This window comes from Rhipicephalus sanguineus, chromosome 4 (assembly GCF_013339695.2).
Source record: "Rhipicephalus sanguineus isolate Rsan-2018 chromosome 4, BIME_Rsan_1.4, whole genome shotgun sequence".
NCBI classification, from domain to species: Eukaryota; Metazoa; Arthropoda; class Arachnida; order Ixodida; family Ixodidae; genus Rhipicephalus; species Rhipicephalus sanguineus.
In genome coordinates, this window is record NC_051179.1 from 155001762 (window position 1) to 155022943 (window position 21182).

Genomic DNA, 21182 nt, shown 5'->3' on the forward strand with positions numbered 1-21182 from the left:
ATTGGCCTAAAATGTATCAAACAGTCGAGAATCGTATGGAAAAATGAATTTTTTCCTTCGAATTCAATGGCATATCTTGAGTATTTCTGCGCTACGCACAGAAAAAGACGCACAGAATTGTGAGAAGTGTCCCGTTGTAAAGCTAGCAAATGTTTCTACACGCATTTCTTTTATGTGGCAATTGTATATTTGTGTATTTCACACGCACAAGAAAATCACTTCGTGTACAGTAGCATATCGATGATTAGTTGAAAAAGAAAGAAACAAAATCGCTGGAAAATACTTGGTATCCGGGGAAATCTACCATTCACTACGAATCCCAATTAACTTAAACATTGCACGGCTTGGCTTGATATCCGTATTGCGAAGGTTGGTACCTGTAAATCGCACGAAACAGGAAAGTATCATCGAGACTCTACAGTATATAAAGAGACAATGCTTGCAAGCTTCCTTGAGAACCCGTATATGGAAGTCATAAAAAATCGGTATATATGTTGCAGTAGATTTAATGTGCATGGCTCAAAAACCAACAATATCATCATCGCCAGCATCATCACCATCATCATCATCATCATCATGATCAGTTGGACTACGCCTACAGCAGGGCAAAGGGTCTCTCCCACGTTTTTCCAAATAAGCCGTTTTTATGCTTGCTGCTGCTATGTTATCCCCGCATACTTCTTGCTCTCTTGTGCTGCCCTAACATTTGGCCACACCCGGGCGCGCTTGCGTTCTCTTGGAATCCAGTATGTTACGCTTAAAGGCACCGGCAACAAATTTTTAAGGCACCTATTTTCTTTAGCGCAACGGGAAGCTTACTGGTCAGACCGTCAGAGTGCCTAATCACATAATGGTATCGCAGAAAACGCCGTGAAACAGCTATAACTCAAACATTTTCCATCTTTGGCGACTATAAAGCCGTATACACACAACATATGCTGCAAACAATGGTAGGTGAGCGCGAGAGGGGTTCATATTTGTGCGTGGCGGTTTGCTGCGCATGGGTGCACACCGCGCGCATGCGCCGCAGCTTGACATTGACCACTAGCTGCCTCTCAGCGTGCAACCCCTTTTACATCGTAAGCAGCACAGAATGGAGCGTGGATGGATAATATTATACATACGTAAGTTGAGCACAACTTATGGTGTGCATGAAAGCATCAGACTACGTACAGCAAAAGGAACGACTCCATAATCCAGCTTCAAAACTCTGCAGCTAGGGTGCGCGACATACCTTCTTTTTTTGGTGACTGTTAAACGCGATTTAAAAATATAAATACTACTCAGACCGTGAAAAGGGCGCTTGAATCTGTCACTATAATGTACGGTCTCTTCATTTCCGCCAGGATCTAATCAGCCGTTGTGGCCAGTTATCGGTCCCTTTAATGACCAGCGGTTACCTTGCCTTCTCGATACATGTTCTGCCCATGCCCATTCCTTCTGATTTTTGATTAATTTGTTTGTTCCTTTTTATTGAAATGTTCTTAACACGCACTTGTTCTCTGACCCACTCTGTTCTGTCCTTGTCCCTCTCGGTCTCTGGCGCTGGCTTTGGTAGCCATAGTATTAAATAAGAAGTCTAACCAAGCCATTCTACTGGCCACGCCATGTAATTGCGCGAGGAACTTAATAGCATCTGCGACAGACAACCGGGCCATTACTATAAGCTTTTTGGGCCGACTTCTGTCAGCAGCTACTCAGAAAGCACTGCCGCGTGCAAATAACATTCCTATTATTGGACAGGCCATGCAGCGCTTGTACTTGATAACGAGATTCCTTAAAGGGACCGACAACTTCCTAGAACATGAAATGAGATGATCCACTGATGTAAAGATTGTCCGTTGCATTGACTCAAACCAACTCTGTTTATTTCCTTGAGAGGTGGATTGATGTTTTTATTTCTTAATTGAATGTCCCATGAAAATCACCTGCGGCGCCTCTGGCGTCAAGAATATGAACGATCCGATGTACCCGGCTACGTTGCCGTTGATTGCTGCGCGCGTTCACCGATTTTTTTGTTAGTATTGAACTATTGTTCGTTTCTTCATATAAAAAGTTGTTACTCCATAAAAATGTACATATATGCCTGCGTTAGTAGTATGCAATAAAGTGGCGCTGCCTTCGCGTGACATAATGATCGCATGCTCGTCAGCGCGTTTGAGAATCTTTTCAGCGTGCTCATGCAACCGTGCACGAAGTTACCAGGTCTCTAGGATTTTGGAGCGACATAGTTTTGCTACCTACACTTCGTCTAAGAAATGACGCGCGCTGCTACACGGAGCGGCCGCGCATATGCGTAGTGACGTTTTTGATGACTTGGCTTGGCTCGTGCATTGAGAAAGTAACGACGCCGGTACAAGCCACCCATGACACAGACGCAGGCAGCCCTGACGCATGCGCATACAAAGCGGTATAACTACAGGGAAGGTGTATAATACCACATCATTCATTGTAACAGCTTGGTGCTTTCAAAAATAGTTTAAAAGCCTTAAAAAAAGGTCGTTAAGCGTAGTTATAGGAACTCCTGCGAAAGCAGAACGATAGCTTTCACAAATCGCGAGAAGGGCTGGCGACATCGCTATCAGTTCTCAGCGTTGCTGGAGGTAAGGTATACCTTACCTAAACACGGACGTCTACGTCCGTGTTTAGAGCTTTTCAGATCTGAAAATACTGCTTGGAAAATAACTACGTGCTTTTGGGATTAACTACTGCAGCTACAAACACTGCGAAGGGTGAGCTTTGTGTGGCTCCGTAAAGAAATGGGTCGAGAAAAATCAGTTGTCGGTCCCTTTAAGTTGTTCTAATAATATCTGGGGTTTAACGTCCCAAAACCACCATATGATTACGAGAGACGCCGTAGTGAAGGGCTCCGGAAATTTTGACCACCTGGGGTTCTTTAACGTGCACCTAAATCTAAGTACACGGGCCTCAAACATTTTCGCCTCCATCGGAAATGCAGCCGCCGCGGCCGGGATTCGATCCCGCGACCTGCGGGTCAGCAGTCGAGCGCCCTAACCACTAGACCACCGTGGCGGGGCCCTTTAAGTTGTTCTGAGAAAGATAACAGTACCTCCGTCACCTCATTGAAAGCAGGCTACCATGCACGCGCATCATAGTGGGGCTTTTCAGATCGTCAGCACCTAACGTGGCTGCACGCGGAATAGGCGGAACGCTGTCATTGATAACCGAATGCCGCATATAGGGCATTTTCGCTCGTAGCAATGTTGAGAACGCTCCAATATGAGCGCAGTCATGACGTTTTATATATTATTTAGCGAGCTCTCTTTAAACGCCCAGCGAAGATCACCACTCCGCATTTGTTTTGTCGTGGAAAATGGATCGGTCATTTCTGAATCCCCTCTGCAACGTGAGGAAACGCGGTTGGCCCCAAAATAAATATTTTAATTGTATAAATACTATTAGTTATCACAGTTGAATTACAAATTAGGCGGAATATAAAAATACTTTAAAGATAAACAGGCGAATGTAAACCATATGTCGTTGGTTAAGCAGTTTACTTGTTTTTTTTTTAATTCTTGGTGCAATGTACCCGAAAGGCACTGTATCTAGTGACTAAGCTAATCTTCACATCTAGTGTGTACCGATGGACAAACCGCTCCAGAGAAAGCACAGGAATAGCTTAGATGACAAGTACAAATTCCGCGAAAGCCGGCAAGTGGAGCAAGCTTCATTAAAAGGAAGAAAAGGGATCCACCTGACTGCAGCGCAGCGGTAAAGGGCAATTCCTGTGGAATTGGCGCATGAAGAAAGCTTCCTAGTTTTCGAAAAATTTGACTTGATCCAGGGTCAACGTCATTCTGGAGCGTTCGCTTTGCCATCTGAACTAATCGGGAGCCTAGAAGAATCGTTATTCCAGCAAAACGCAGGAAATGGCCCTCGAGCTAAAGGCTACGATGGTAGCTTCAGAAGTGTGCGAGGCCCAGTAGAGCGAAAAGACAAAAAAAAAAGACAGAGCAGCAAAAACATGTGCAGATTCAAAGGCGAAGCACAAACGAAGCACATACGTAATGAAGAACGACGCTGGATTATAACCAAACTCGGAGTACATGGACACCTAAAATTCCGGCAGATGCCACGCATTGCGGGAATCGATTTCATGCGGAGCAGTCAGCCAGTAGCAGCGAATACTGGATCTTACGCACTGAGCTAAGCGCTACGAGATGGATCGACGTATTCGGGTCAATTTAGCAGCAGGGCACATACCGTGGGTTTGTCACGGACGTCGACTACGATGGCGCGTAAAGGATAGCTCATATGGTCCAATGCATAGACAAAGAAAGAGAGAGAAACAAAGAAACAGAGAGAAAGAAACAGATAGAAAAAGAGGTAGAAAGCAAGAGGAAGCGATAAATAGACAGAGAGAGAGGAAAAAAAAGGAGCCAAGAGAAAGGAACACAGAAAGCGCGAGAAACATAAAGAAAGAGAGTGAGAAAAAGAAATGGAAAGAAAGAGACACAACAAAAGAGACACAAGAAACACGGAGAAAGAGAAAGAAATGGAACAAGAAACAAAGAAAAAAAAAAGAGAAACAAGGTGGTCCTCCGGGCTCCTCTCTTCCTTCAGGCTTGGTACCGCTAGAGCGAAGCTGCCATAGTTTTTCCTTCTCTGCTCCCATCAAGACTTTTGCCTCATTGACAACGCCGACGACGCCGGCACCGGACACTGTGCATCAATTACTCCTTAACGATATCGCATTAGCATACCACGGGCCGTGGTATGCGGTATATGCGTTGAGTGACTGGCGGAAAGGGTTTCATGACGTACGCGAAAGGGAAGTGACGCTATGTATGTCAAAACCTGTAAATCATGTTCGCCATATACTGTTGTCCGCCCATGCCAATTTCGGTATACACTAAGTTAAGAAGACGACCACCAGAGAGCCCAGACAAAGGTAGCTACATAGATAGATAGATAGATAGATAGATAGATAGATAGATAGATAGATAGATAGATAGATAGATAGATAGATAGATAGATAGATAGATAGATAGATAGATAGATAAAAATTCGGCAGATCCCAAGCCTTGTGGGAATCGGCTTCATGCGAAGCAGGCCGTTCTATGCTGCATTTTTGGCTTTGATCCAAGCTTTACGAGGTGGATCGACGTGTTTTTGCAAATGGAGGAGTTGTGTGCACATCATGGGCTTACCAGGGATTCCGACAACACTGAAGTTTAAATGGTAACTTACGGTCTGACGTAGTGCCATCACTTACATTATAGCACAGACGCTTACGTTGTCTAAACGAAGTGCTCGCTGTGGTGCGGTGATGTGAATATCACACGTTGATTTCTTTAGCGTATTTCTCCTGTGTCGAGCAACGCTCGAATATAGCTTGCTGAATCTTAAGAATACATATGTAATGTTTATTAGACAGCTATGAAAGCGGACCCAACAATGGAACCACAAGTGACGTTAACCCGACATGACGCCTGTATCATAGTAGTACATATGTAGTGTTTATTGCTTTTTTATGGAATTGTACAGCCACCACTACAACCACAATAGACGTTGCACTGATATCACGCCTGTACAGCGTCTTTTAGATGCGAAGTATCTTATGGCGGAGTTCAATCCGGTGGTGGTGTGCGGCGTGACCACCCTTAAAGCGCATGCGTATACCCTCTCCACTCACCTCCCCCTCTCCACTTCCCCTCCCCCTCCCCCTCTCTACTTTCCCTCTCCCCTTACCCTTCCCACTCTTCCTCTGAAACACGGGCTAGACATGCAGAAATTTTCTCCTGCGCAACGCCGCGATGAGCACCAGCGCATGCGCGTCCCCTCCCCCCTCTCCCTCCTCTCGTACGCTGCCCCCCTCTCGCACGCCTGTCGACCGCATTCCCCGCTCGCCCTGTGAGAATTAACAGCCAGGCTAGAGGGAATACAAGGCGCGCGTAGCGTTCCTCTTCGCATTCCACGACGCGAGGTCGGTAGCACGCACAACGAACGCCAACGGAACGCGATCGGGCAAGTGCTCCGGCTCCTGGTCCCCTTTAGCGGGAAATGGTGTAATTTTTTTCCAAAGCAGTTTCTAGACCTGGCGTGCCTCTGTATAAATACCTGAGTGCAACGCAGAATGGGTGGGCCTGATTCCTGCTGGGATCATACTTTTAATTTTGTAGATGCGAAGCAGCTTATGAACGAGACCTGTCCTCCCGGCGTGATCAGTGCCCCGCGTGCCACTAGATGTATGGAAGAAAGAGAACGAAGTTTTCGCACGAGCGGTGATCCCGCGCATGGTGTGCAGAAAGGAATGTTTGCCTGACATATGAACGTGCGATAGAGCGCTCGCTCCACTGCGGCGCGTGCTCTAGTATAAACCATGCAAGGTACCCCCTTCGCCATAAATCATCGTCATTCATGCAAGGTACCCACTACGCTGTAAATCATGCAAGGTACCCACTACGCCATAAATCATCGTAATTCACGCAAAGTACCCACTACGCCATAACTCATGCAAGGTACCCTTAGATGCGAAGCAGCTTATGAACGAGGCCTGTCTCCCCGACGTCGCGTTGACATAGCTAGTGCCCCAGCCGATCCGTAGCGGCGGGCTCGCTAAGCCGAAGCGAAACGGGCGTGTTGACATCGCATTCTCAAACTTGAAGCTGCAACCTTTGCAGCAAGAGGCATTAACGTTATACGTTACGGACCATAAGGCCGTTATACACAAGGGAAAACGTTCCCCTGAGATTAAAGTCCTATATGACGATTAACAACATCAGGGGAACCTCCAATAGAAGGACCATGAACAGTGATGACGCATATAAGACATTTACAGAAATCTAAGTCGACTCATGGCTGCTTCGCATACTACTCAGGGTTCCCTTTACGGGGAGATGGCGGGATTTTTAAATGCGAAGCATTTCTTAGCGAACTTCTGCGACTTTGAGCGTATCTATCTATCTATCTATCTATCTATCTATCTATCTATCTATCTATCTATCTATCTATCTATCTATCTATCTATCTATCTATCTATCTATCTATCTATCTATCTATCTATCTATCTATCTACGACTTTGTGCTCTCCTGCCCGTTTCGTTAATCGGATGTATACCAAAATTGGTGTGTCATAACATGGCCTTATTACGAACATAAATGACAGGTCATATCATGAAAATCATGACACGCATGTCATGAACAGCATGATTTACATTCCACGGCCTTTGGGCTCCCTGGCCGTTCCGTTAATTGGATGTGTACCAAAATTGGTGTGTCATAACATGACCTTATCACGAATATAAATGACAGGTCATATCATGAAAATCATGACACGCATGTCATGAACAGCATGATTTACAATTCCACGGCCTTTGGGCTCTTGCGGCCGTTCCGTTAATTTCATATATACTAAAATTGGTACGGCGTGCCAAGAGTTCCTGACGAACATAATGACAGGTCCTAACATGCAAATCATGACGCGCATGTCATGTGCAGCATGATTTACATGACATGGTCTCGGGGCGCTCGCGGCCGTTTAAATGCAGGGATACATACAAAAACTGGTACGACGAGACATTTCTGTATGACGAACATAACTGACAGGTGGTAACACGAAAATCATGATATGCATGTCATGTATGACATGATTTACATGCCACGCTCATGGCGCACTCGCGGCCGTTTCGCTAGATTGATATACACCAAAATTGATACTGTGCGATGTGACTTTTTGAAGAACATGAATAACAGGTGGTAGCATGAAAACCATGACATCCATGACATGTATGTCATGATTTACATGCCACGCTCATGGTGCATTTGCGTCCGTTTTGCTTGCGTGATATACACCAAAATTGGTGTTACGTGACACTACAGTATGACGAACGTAAGTGAGACGTGGTAGCATGAAAATCATGACACGCAAGTCATGTATGACCTGATTTACATGCCACGCTCGTGATACGCTAGCGGCAGTTTCAGCAGATTGATATACACAAAAATTGGTATTGCGCGACGTGACTGTATGAAGAACATGAATGACATTTTGTAAGATTGAAACCATGACATGCATGTCATGTATGTCATGACTTAATTGCCACGCTCATGATGCATTCGCGGCCGCTTCGCTAGCTTGGTATACACCAAAATTGGTGTTGCGCGACGCAACTGTGTGACGAACGTAAATGAAAAGGTGGTAACATGATAATCATGACATGCATGAAATGTACGACATGATTTACATGCCATGCTCATGGTGCACTCGTGGCCGTTTCGCTAGATTGATATGCACCAAAATTGGTATTGCGCGATGTGACTGTATGAAGAACATGAATAACAGGTGATAACATGAAAACTATGACATGCATGCCATGTATGTCATGACTTACATGCCACGCTCATGGCGCATTCGCGGCCGTTTCGATAGCTTGATATACACCAAAACTGGTATGCGCGATGAGACTGTATGATGAACATTAGTGACAGGTGGCAACATGAAAACCATAATATTCATGTCATGTACGGCATGATTGACATGCTCTACTCATGGTGCACTCGCGGCCATTTTGCTCCTTTGATATACACCAAAATTGGTATTGCGCGATGCGACTGTATGAAGAACATAAATGAGAGGTCTTAACATGCGAATCATGTTATGCATGTCATGTACGGTATGATTTACATGCCACTGTCATGGTGCGCTTCCGGCCGTTTTGTTAACGTGATATATGCCAAAATTGGTATGGCATGACACGAGTGCGTGATGAACATAAACGACAGGTCATGCATTTATATACCAGAATATGCGTTTCATTGGCATGATGTACACTACATTATGCATGCATGCGTGCATGGAGAACATGCGATATATGGTGGACTAGATGCCATGGCACGAATGATTTCACTTGGCTCAAAGACAAACAAGGCGGTGTATGCAGCTCTTTGCTGGCTGCTTCGCATTACATCGATTCCCACTGTGCGTGGGATCTGCCGAATTTTTTTTTCCTTTAACCGTGTCAACGCTGTCGTGGTGGGTTTTTCTTAACGCTCTCGCATTTAAATTATCAATGCCTTGTCTCGCAGTTCATCGATCGATTTAAACGGTCAATCACCTGTGGCACATACCCGTTTACCACTGCCCGGCGTATACGGGAATGTGTCACACGTGTCTGAAGGAAAGGGTTTCACGACGTAAGCGGCAGGATTTTCACGACATTCATGTCATGACCCGACTGTCATGTTCGTAAAACCCTCCTACCCTCCCATGCCAATTTTGGTCTACACAAAGGTAAGGAGGTGATCACGAGAGCACCAAGATATATATATATATATATATATATATATATATATATATATATATATATATATATATATATATATATATATATATATATATATATATATATATATATATATATATATATATATATATATATATATATATATATATAAATAGAAACGCTCAAAGTGCTTTGGGTCCGCTAAGAAACGCTTCACATTTAAAACAGTAAGAAGCGCATTTGGTTGGCTAAGAAAAACTTCACATTTGATAAGTTGTGCCAAAGCCTTAAAGGCGTGGTGAGGCTCATTAAAACAAAAAAATGGGGCTGCTACGCAGTAGCAGCGCGGAGACTGAGAAAACGGCGGAACTGGTGGCCTTCCCCTCGTTTCTCTCCTCCTCATCCTCACATCACTTCGCCTCACCCTCGCTTTCCTTGCTGACCCCTTGCTATGCTACACTACTCTAGGCTATGCAGTGCTTTACCCTCTCCCATTCTCCTTACCTTAATGTTCACCCCTTTCCACTTTTCTTTCCCTTTCCACCTTTCATTAGTGTAGGGTAGCATGCCGGATGCTAGAATTCTGGTTGACATCCGTGCCTTTCTCTCATTTCATTATCTCTCTCTCACATCACTCCTCCCCAACCTCACTTCCGTTCCTTACCCCCTTGCAATACTATACTATGCACTGCTATGCTATGCTAGCAGCTAATTGGCCACCAGCTTTATGTGGTGCATACCACCCGCCCAGATTTGTTCGAACCACACCAGAAATTTTGCCAAGCTTAAAGAGCATCGCTGTTAAAATTGTCCTTCATGCACTTGTAGCTCAAAGTTACTAGGAAATCGGTGCAGATTTTTCGGGATAATAAAAATTCTTTTTGTTCCGTTATTCGAACGTCGTTCCAATGCTTTTGCCGCAGCAGTCACTCTGCCATCGTATGCCGTGTTAGCTAACTAGAAATATAGCAAGTTGTAGTGCAAGGGCGCATTGTTGAAGGGCGAAACGTTGTCACACAGAAAAAGTAAAAGGGGAAATCTTTACACGAAAACCCGTGAGTAATAGTACTGTTATTGCGAAACGTTATTGTTAAAATGTTTTCTTTCATAAACTATAGCTTAGCGAATAATTAAGAATAATTCTTCCCTATTGGTTACCATAAATATGTAATATAGAACCTGCAAGAATATACTTCATAAATGTTTCTATAATATCTTTAATGTGGAATGAATAAATGCTGGACGTACCCAACAATCAGTTCCATCGGGTTCAGGCCGCACCAGCGTGTAAATTCCTGCGCTCGTAGTAGTTATCGCGCATATGTAGTGACAAGGAGTCAGTCTTGACGACTGAAAAATGAAATGAAATAGCTGTAGTTTCACTGCTAAACTTTAAATAAAGTAAGTAATTATTACGTGTAATTTTGTTGAGGATGTTGTGTTAATTACACAGCGCTTATCCATGGTGACACCCCTGAAGTGAGGAAACAAGTTGTGCGTTAACCTGAACACAACGATGATTTCCAGAGCATATAATCATTACAGTGTATGGATACATGGGCGAGTTTAAGGTGCGCCAAAGTTTGGGAAAAACTGCATCTCGTCACAATTGCAGCCAAACATATGCTTTCAACGGCATGGGCCCAAGCCGCGTCAGATTAGGGCGCATGTGTTTCGCATTATATTTGGAAAAAAAAATCAACTGGGAATGCTGAAGCCAGACCAGCTTTTTAGTTCCACATTTCTTTGAGGGCCAGGTTCAAACTCCAGGAAAACTAAATTATGGCGAAAGCTTGCTCAACTGAATCATCTGTTTGGCTGGCTCATGTGTGCTGTATATTTTTCAGAATAAAAAGTTCTGCTTAAAGTCATCCCTTACTTGGTAAGAAACACTACCCTGCTTTTTTTTATTGCTGAACTAGTAAAGCTAATTACTCAAAGTATCGTGCGCGTTGCGTACTCCAAAGGTGGCTATTTTTATAGCTCTGGCTGAGATTAAGTGGTTATGTTAGAAAATGTGTAGCCAAACCCATTCACCGATAACCACCACGCAACGACAGCGGACGCTATTCAAACAGGACCATATAGATGTCTTGGGGCCACTGCAAGCCTGCACATTAAATGATTGACCTAATCTGTGTACCACTGTGCATGCAAACGTCGGCGTCCACAAATGTCACATGGCACGTGGTTACCAGACGCTCATGCAGAGCAGGCCACTTCGCGGATATATTAGAATATATTATCAACGCACGGAAACACGTTATCATTGCACGGCTACACATTTTAGATCAGTATGCCATGTGTTCATTCACTTAGTCAGAGAATTTGATATATTTGCTAGGAAAACGAAGTTTTACGTGCCGTCTTGCCGTCTCCAGGCCGGCGTCTGAATGATCAGCAGCGAAGAATAAAAGACCGCCACAAAATTATCCATTGAGTTACATTAGTGTATTAGTCTATGTAGGTTGGCGGTCAAAGTGTTCCCTACCACCAGGATATTTCTTAAGACCCTGTCAAAACAATCTAGGTCCACAATTTAGCACTCTATTTTACGCCGAAGCTAAAACTAATGGAACTCTATATAATAAAAAAAAATTGCGAAGTTGTGTTGTTTACAAAGCGTTGCACTGGTCACATTGAATACAGGTGAATTTAATTCCAGTATCCAGTGCATTGAATTTTATTTCGCAAGAAATTTCCTTCTTCATCAGATTGATGTATAGTATCCTGAAGCGCCGGAATTAAAAACCGTAAGCAATAAGCTAGGCGCCTGATATTTACTCTATTTTTTGTTCAATTACTTTTACTAGAGTTCTAACTTGCTAATTCAGCTTATTCGCTATGATAGCATATCTCAAGAAGATATCATGAAACTATGAGCGTCTAAAGAGCTGATGTCGCCAATGCACGCTATATCGATCTTTGCCCGTGTTTAAGGAAAATGAGTATAAACATTTTAGATGTGTCTAAAAGCGACGACTATTTCAGGGGTATTTTCGGTATACACTGTACGTTTAGAGGGCGTCAACAATAACAGTGGTATCACAGAAGCCAGAATTCTCACCAGAAAGCGAGGCCAAATGCGCTGGCAGTCGTCCTTCTGCGATTGAAATTGCTTTAGTGATGGGAAAGCACCTAAACACAGAAGAAAAGGGGGAAATTTGGAATCAGTACCCCAAACAGAAGATTCACACAAATACCACATTCATGAAGAAAGTTAACACGTTGCAGGGCTAGTTGGTGACAAACACTTATTTAAAATATTCCAGCGCTACCTTTGACGAGGACGGGACATACTAATCCAACAGTTCAGGATCCTGAAGAATAAGAGAAGGGCTTCATTTGCTCGCTGCCTTCATAATAGCCTTTGCTGCTGTGGTAGACATTTTACGACGAGGGGAACATTAATTATAGCACTAATTATATAAATTAAAATAACCAGATTCTTAATCCGAAAAGACTGGTGGTAGGATCGAATGAGTAGTGAAGTCCTTCCTGAGAACAGCCCAATGCCGCATCGAGATCTGCAATAGGCGGCCTCAGGTAGCATGCACGAAAGGATGAAATTCGACCAAGTTCACAGGTGAAACCGAAATCCAAGCGCCGTTGAGTGCAAATATCGTACCACAGCAGATAATAAGAATGATGGCATTGCTTCCGACAGTGATTGCCGCGTTTTTAGTTCTTCCGCATTTGTTAAAGTGGGTGTGTCAGTCGTGTTAGAATCAAATCAAATCTTCATTTCCAACTAGAAATGGGCGTCCCTCAGGTGAAAAACGGCTATAGAAGCACATGGGAGTGCCTGACGGCCGACGTGCCTGGCAGCAGTCTTGAAGTTCCGGCTTTTTAACAAATAGAGTACAATAATTGGGGAAAAAATATTACACGGATTTTGCACAAAGAGAACACTAGAACAAATGAGATCTTTACTTATGTACCCCCCACGCCCCGCCGCAAAAGTGTTCGGAACACGAAATCTCCGAGAAATCCGTATTCCCACTTTTTCTGAGAACATAGCCTCCAAATAGATGTTCCAGCCTGCAGTATAGTCCTTGATACCCGCTAGGGTAGAAGCGCCGTGCACTAAGAGCCGAGAAATTTGCATTTGCAGTGGAGCCTTTGTTTCGTAAACTTTTGTGGGCGGATGTACGCTCATATATACAATGAACAATAATAAATAAACGTGATAAAAGCAAGGAACGCGATACAAAGAGTAATGTTTCAAAGTGGTGGTGTTGGTACAGCATACTATAAAAAAGACATTACAGAAGGGTGAGAAAATATTCAGGAATTTCTCTTATTGTAGCAAACCGGAGACTGCTTCTGGTTAACCTCCCTGTCTTTCCTTTCTCCCTCTTCTCTCTCTCTCTCTTTTGTAAACGTAAAAAATGCTAGGGCATTATCTGTATATTATATATTAAGTAGCGACGGTAGTGTGACTCCTGAGACTGAGATGATCAACGAGCCACCTGTTTGCGCTTCGGGTGCGTGAATCAGCGTATTGCATGCTTATGCCAGATAAATATTTAATAAACATTCGAAACTGTTACTTTGCAACGAAATGAGTACACATTCATCGAACATCAAGCGTCTCTTTGAAATTAATGATTTTATAACAGGAGAGCAATGCACCTATAGAACTATTGCGCGGGATATGTGCGGTATATCTCAGTACTCATTTTTTTTTCGTTAAGTTAATTGTCAAGCTAAAGCGTTTTCATGGCGTAGGGGGTGTGACACACGTCTCTGCAACCTTCATTGCGCCTTGTACTTTATCTGTTATAAGCAGGATTTAAATATCGTCGTGTTGCAAGGCAAGTCGATAACAAGGGAGCACGTCACGGAAAGCTATGGAAAGAGCGGCGTTTCTCTCGCAAAAGATGGCCAACATTATTCTTATGGAGTCTCTATTATTTGAGCTGTCCCTACCTCACGATAGAATAAACTGATTTTGCATGCGGCATAAAACAGTGTTACACACTCAGAAAACAAATAGGGACGAGTACCCTATATATATCCGGCATTGTCGTTTACTCAGACCACTGCGTTGCCGAACTGCTAAAATGAGACGTTGCAAAGGATATCGCTTTCGCTACAACCGCCGCGGAAAAAGTTTACAGTGTAGGCAGTTCTTTATAACAAATGGGAAACGTTTCACACACAAAATGCAATTTATATGATCTAAGGCAAACTTTAGTCAGCAGTCTCTGGGAGGTTCTTGCATGAAGTAGCGGACCTTATCGAGGAAACAAAACGCTTTGTCGACGTAGTTGAGCCAAAGAGCAAGAAGTACTGTCATCCAGTGTTTTACGCAAAATGCAGCAAGCCATTCTATGCTTAACTGTATCAGGCGTCAGATGTCCTGCGTCTTGCCTACTTCTCTGAACAACTCGATTTATGCAGGTAGACGAGCTGCACGTGCGTATTTGTAGCGCAAACATTTGTTTCATACAGCAGAGACTGCACGAAAGCCTATATGCGATAAACGTATGCATTTTTAAGTTCTGAGCACTTTAGGGGCTCGGGCTGTCGTATGCTGTCGTCGTCGCGTCATGTCGCTTGGCGTACCGCAGCAAAGCCATGTATATGATAGCCATAGCATAACCACGTATAGCGAGGGGGCGGGGAAAGGCCGGTGATAGTGAGGAGAAGGTTGAGGAGGTGAGCAGATGGCGCCACTGCATCACAAATACAGGTTTCCTTTCCCACCATGGACGCCTAGCAGGCTGTACGCTTGGCAGCGCGCACTTTCCAGTGACAACGAGCGTCGCTGAAGGACCGGCAGATCACTGCTCCGCACTTCCTACGGCTTCCACGTTGAGCGCAACTGCATACATTTTTTCTTAATTTCCCGACGCGTGCTTCCTTAACGATAAAAGAACGCTGTTCTCCATTTTACTGGAAAGCTCATGAAAATGCCTAGTGTTGTGACAAACCGGAAACCGCTGTGTGAAGCACGGCCACAAAATTTCTTAAATGTGGTCCTTGAAAGGGGAATGACATTCTCAAACGCAAGTAAAGTGGAACAGAACCTAGAGATGTCATTCTTTTTTTGCGGGCTCATAAATAATAGAGACGAGCCGCCATTATACTTTTCTTGAAACACAGCATGCCCATATCCCACTTCATGTTTTAAGCAATGAAAGCAGTATATATGTACGTACACGTAACAATACAACAATGAAAATGCGCTTTGCCCAGCAGGAGCTCAATATCCTGCATGGCTGCTATTTGTGTCATACGTCTCAGCCAAAGTGCAGGGGATATCCATTGACGTACAGAAACGTTTTGTTACTGCCACGACAGCATGACCAAGAACATGCAGTCGTCACTCCGTTGAAGCTACATATCGATTAATGTTCTTTAAATATAGCATCGACTTTTTGATATCAGGTAATCGTGGCTGAACGTTCTACACTTGTATTGCCATGCACAACACCTAAGTTGCTTCTTGACAGATTATGCGGATATGGCTCTGTCGGCATTGTTCAGCGCACCGCAGGCACTGCGCTGTCCTGAAGGAATTCATCTTACACAATAATCGAAACCAACCGGGATGTGAACCAAGGGGCCTGTTATGGTTCGTTGCTTCTTTTTGTGGCGAGTTACATTGTCCTGAGCGCTTGCTTGCCCTGATAGGACGTAAGTTTTCTTCAGCAGCTCCGCCTCTTTGGAGGGCACAGAGCCGTAATCAGAGTCCATAAAATGCATGGCGTAAAACAGAAAATCAGTTATGCGCGGAAAATTCAAATGCAATGAGTGGCAAAACTGCCGACTTGTATCCTTTTACTTCATTTCAAGAATAAAATTAGGAGAAGGCGTACCATTGAGAAATTTGTGTGCAAATTCTGCAGTTAAATTCCTAGATCTAGCAATTATAGATATGTAGACATGCTGCTAAAGAGCCGAATACAACACATAACAGGCATATGTGCAAGTGAAAATGAGGAGCGCGTGGGAATTGAAAACTGAATGTCAGGGCGTAGGTGTAGCGACTACAAAAAAACGCACAATGATTAAAATGCAACTATTGGAAGTTATGAAATTAATTTAGAAGCAAGGGATAACAAATTTTCCTGCGATATAGCTTTCGCACGAAGGATACGATGAGCATCAGCGCAATCCCCACCTTAAACTAATTGTGGTCGTTGCGGCTGTCACTGAGCGGGCGACCGGGAAGTTAAGCTGCGCGTGCCATACCATCCAGGCTGCGAACGTGGACAAGCAGCTCATGAAATATTTCTATACAATGACTCTATAGACTAAAATGGCCGACCTCTTGCCAGCAATCAAATCGTATAATTGCGTCGTCGAACAAGTATCCTAGGTCATTACTGTGACAATGTTAAGATGCACAGATATGTATCGGACAGCTGTAAGGTCTCAGAAACTCTTTTCCGAACGAGTAAGTCTACTGATGGCAGATAAACAAGCAATGTTTCCCTAATGATAATAAACGTTAGGGATAGACGTTGCAACACACGGCCATGTAAACAGGAAGTAGGAGCAAATAAACAAGACCAATGAACCAGAACACAATGACAACGATGGAAAAACATTAAGGCGAGAATAAGACTACTATCTGCAGATATCTCTAAATAATGGGGCTCCGACATGGCATGCACCAGACGGTAAATCTATGGCTTAAAGGACCCCTGACAGCGAAATTTTTGTTGGTGACTTTTTTGCTGTAATTTGTAGCTTTGTGTCTGGTAATCTCTAAATTAAATCGTAAATGCTCTAGCGTATCGTGCAACTAATTCTAGCGTAGTTAATTGCCACCATTTTAGCATCACTTCAAAACGCCCGCCTAAAAACCCCAAGAAACCGGCGCCCCATGCGGGGGAGTGTCAAAGACTACGTGCACTCAAGCTGCGGTGACGTTGACAGCGCGGTTTTCAAATCGGGGCCCCGCGCGCAGTAGAGATTGAAAGTATGTGGGTGCCTCGGTATGGGTTAAACCTGTTAAGCGCGTGTCCCCTCAGGAAAACTACCTTGAAAGCAGCCCGACAACAGAGCCAGAGGGGTGCGGAACAATAGGCCTCGCCGGGTGCCAGTCATCGTATTGTGCACGTGCGCCCCGCAAACCTTCTGTGACGTCCACAATACTTGCTTTACTCGTGGAACGTCACACGGGGCCTCTATCTACGTCGTACCAGGATGTCGCAAGGTGCAGCCAACTCAAGTGAGCATTCACGCTTACTTTAAAACCAAATTAAGATATCTTAAAGGCAACGTTCGTCACTAATAATCGGTCAGATGTGCCCCCGTATACAGGAAACTCAAACAACACAAAGATCTCGAGGTTTCAATTTTGGTGTCAGGGGTCCTTTAAGACTTCTGATTATCAACATGAACAATAATAGTGCCCTGCAAATGAGTATTCTGTCTTTAGTTGGACTCATAAATAGTAGCAAGGTCGGCGTGGAATCCAAGTCTTAACAAAATGTATGCGGAAAAGGCCCGGAAGCTTGCTTTGTCATTAATTTATCAAAAAGAATTATCAGAATATTGAACACCTGGCGGTTGAAAATTGTGAAAGCTGTTCACCAAACATCATCCAAACATGCTAGAAGGTGTTTACACAATTGTATTGATTTGTTTCAAGCGCTTGAATATTGAATATGGCTACAGGAAAGTTTCCAAAAATAAATATTTACTTACTTACGGCAGAAACCGTGATTGCAATAAAATATGGCCACAACACCGAGTCTCTGAGAGGCAACTGCATCGTGTCATGTGTTCTATTGTCTATGACAAGAAGAAAAAGACGCGGAGAAGAACGCATCCTTCTACGTCACGCGTATTTCTACCGTATTCGCATTGTCTAATGGCAGCTGAACATTTTTTAAAGAAAAAAACGACATGACCTCCCTGCAAGGCTGGCTACTATTTTGACCCCTCATATCTATATATAGTCTGAGTTCATGGGCAATGAAAAAATTCATTGAGTTTTGAGCCATTACACACACTTCGGCAAACTTTATTAGACCTTCTGATGTACGTAAGTACGACGGTGGAAGATTCATGAACATTGAATGAGACGAACGAGGACAGCAATTTCCGGCCTACGTTCGCAGGCTAACCCTGTCTTTACTAAAGACCTAAGCTAACCAAACGGGCCATCGATAATCTCTGCATCTCGCTGTTCTGACATTGTTATTCCTTTATCCGGCATTCTTTTAAGAGAAAGGGAGAAGTTGAGCAAGGTTGCGGGACTTTGCAGAACTGCAATTCAGTTTGAAGATAAGTTGGCTTGTTTCCGCAAGCTTCATACAAGACGTTTATTATTAGCTGTAAGTAAAACACGAAATTGGCATCATCAGATGCACATGGCGCATCGCGGGAACCCTACATTACAAAAACTCAAACGCCATGCCTCAGTTCACTACAGTATGATACATCGTTAGGATTCTGGAAAATTTCCTGCTTAAATACGAATGTACACGGGTCTACACTTATGGACGCGCGCTCCAGACTGACGTCATGAGCCGGGCGGCCAGTGAGCCCGCCTTCGGAGAACACTGAAGCATGCATGAGCTGGACTATTTCTGTGGTCGCGGAGTCGATCGCTACCGTGCTTCGGTATTCTGTTTCCGTACATCTACAGACATCTCAAGTTGTATTCGACTGTAATCAAATGACTGTTGAGAGTTTTTGTGTCAAAATCACTTTAATATTACGAGGCGCGCCGTAGTGGAGGACTGCGGATTAATCTTGAGGACGAGGTATTCTCTAACTTTCACTTTAATCTAAGGAAAGGGTTTTCTTGCATCTCGCCAACATTTAGGTACTGGTTTTCTAGCATGTCGCCGCTAATCAATCTGGGCACGAATCGGAGCCACGTCATTTAGGCTACCAGGACATTATTTCTCCTGCTAAGCCACCACGGCAGGTCAGACCTCAGTAACATATGAAACAAGGTTAAACGCGGATAGCGTTTATGAGCTCCAGGTCTACCCATCTTACAAATATTTTTTGACTGGTGATATGTGCGGTGACGAAAGCTGTTCCGTGTCCTTCACGAACGTAAATATTGTAATTCTCACTTCGTCAGCGATGGCATAGAACAACTGTACTAGCGTTGCATTATCAGTTGAAGCAGAGAGAAAAGGAAATTTCTATCAAATAGCCCCCAAAACAATATACGAAATCAGAAACAATTCATTTCATTCATAACTCAGGCTTTACTTCATGTGTGGGTGCCGTCTAACGAGCTCTTTGCTCAAGATACTGCGAAGTGTGTAACAAACAACCATACAGTGATCTTAAAGGGTTCTCTAACCATTTTCTAACACGGTGTTTCGGACTCCGGGTGCTTATCTCACGAGCTGGGCACCGGCGGTTCTGAGTGGTAGCATGCCGGAGTGGCGGCGCTGTTCATTGGTAGTCGAATACCGAGAAGAGACGACACGAAGGCTTATCGCAAAGACTGTTTTGTTTACGACATGTTCAGAATAAGAGAAAAACACAGCAAAAACGCCAGACATGCGCAAAATACGCAGCCGAGTCACAGCGAAAGCTGGAGGAGCGGCCTTTCTTGAACTCGTTGTAAACTGGAGCGACTACTGCAAGTACAGTTGCAAGGTGCCCAATACGCCATAACTCATAACTTTTAGAAGTTAGGAAGCACCCATTCTACCATTATTCGTTATTGTGCGCAGAAGCGAGGTACCCACTACGCGTCTGTAAGGCATTATGTGCACTTTTTTGATGCTGTGGCTGATGATGATGAAGAATTACGGCTGAGCAATTTTTAGTGGATGGGAAGATTGAAACCACCGACTCGTTACGCAATTCGCATTACGTGACGCCTGTTGTTATTTTGGTCTTCTACCACGCTATATTACATCCGTTAACGTGATTCGTTGCCCTGCATGACGCATGCATAAGGTATTTTTGCAAAGGAGTGTCAAGCACCAACGTGGCCCTGTAGTAGAATACTCGACTGCCCCGCAGAGCGCATCGGTACAAATTCCGCTTGAACACTGCTTTTATTTCTATTGCGTACGATAGCTGTTATGGAGACCTGCAGTGGCGACACCTACTCCACTAAAATAGGCTGTTTTTTTTTATTTCATAGCAGATTTCGCTGTAATAGATGGAACACTCATTCATATGACACTCGTTACATAGAACAGTGGAAGGTGGTCACTGCGCGAGCAAATTATTCTATGCAGAGAATATCATACACGCTACCAACCCTTTTAAATTCATTTCATAAATTACACATTGAATTGCAGATAACTTCTGCACGAACACTGCGCGAACACTTCATCGATAGATTCTCGCATAGCAAATGAGAGTAAAGTATTGCTTCCTTCATTCTTTCTTAATGATGTGGCTGTTTTTTGTATGAAATTGTATAAATTGTTTGGATATATTTGTATTGTGAATATGTGTTCTGTATGATTTTCTTTGCTTTTTGTGAATGTGTGCTGTCGCTGCCTGCATTGTAGAGGTGGCTGCGGGCCTCTGTGAAGTTGCTTGTTTTCAAGCAACTTTTACCCGCAGTCTCCTCCATCGCTCATGGAAATAAAGAAATTATTATTATTATTATTATTATTATTATTATTATTATTATTATTATTATTATTATTATTATTATTATTATTTTTATTATTATTATTATTAGTATTATTATTATTATTATTGTTGTTATTAATTAAATACAAGTAGGTCAGTGGAGGTATGACGCTTGAGTTGTAGCTCCGCAGCGGCTCGAAGTGCGAGATGGGCAAGGAGGCTAAGGCACATTGTTTCGTAGTGACTCGCATTTCCTGAGCTGGCCTTCCAGAACGAATGAGTGCTGTGCGTCTCATGTTGAAAATTGTATTCTCCCCAAACAATCGTGGCCTGCCTGATTGTCAGACTTACTCTAACATTAAAAACAAGATATTGTAGTGTTGTAATTCTTCAGCCTTCAGACTTTTA

The 21182-nt window shown here is 43.6% G+C and overlaps 1 protein-coding gene across 7 annotated transcripts in view; it reads right to left on the reverse strand.

Annotated features, from left to right (window-relative positions):
• Positions 1 to 18000, reverse strand: part of LOC119390835 (nascent polypeptide-associated complex subunit alpha, muscle-specific form-like) — a 45265-nt gene extending 27265 nt beyond the window's left edge. For 5 of the 7 annotated variants that reach the window (XM_049414937.1, XM_049414940.1, XM_049414938.1 and 2 more), the window contains exons 1-3: positions 17913 to 18000; positions 12313 to 12383; positions 10494 to 10595 (exon numbers count right to left, since the gene is read on the reverse strand). Coding sequence is in view for 2 of the 7 variants with exons in the window: in XM_037658542.2 (XP_037514470.2) it covers positions 10494 to 10595; positions 12313 to 12383; positions 17913 to 17979 (240 nt within the window). In the remaining 5 variants the exon portion in view is untranslated. The remainder of the gene's footprint in view (positions 1 to 10493; positions 10596 to 12312; positions 12384 to 17912) is intronic. The other 2 variants (XM_037658542.2, XM_037658544.1) reach the window with 1 other exon arrangement.
• Between the last annotated feature and the right edge of the window lie 3182 nt (positions 18001 to 21182).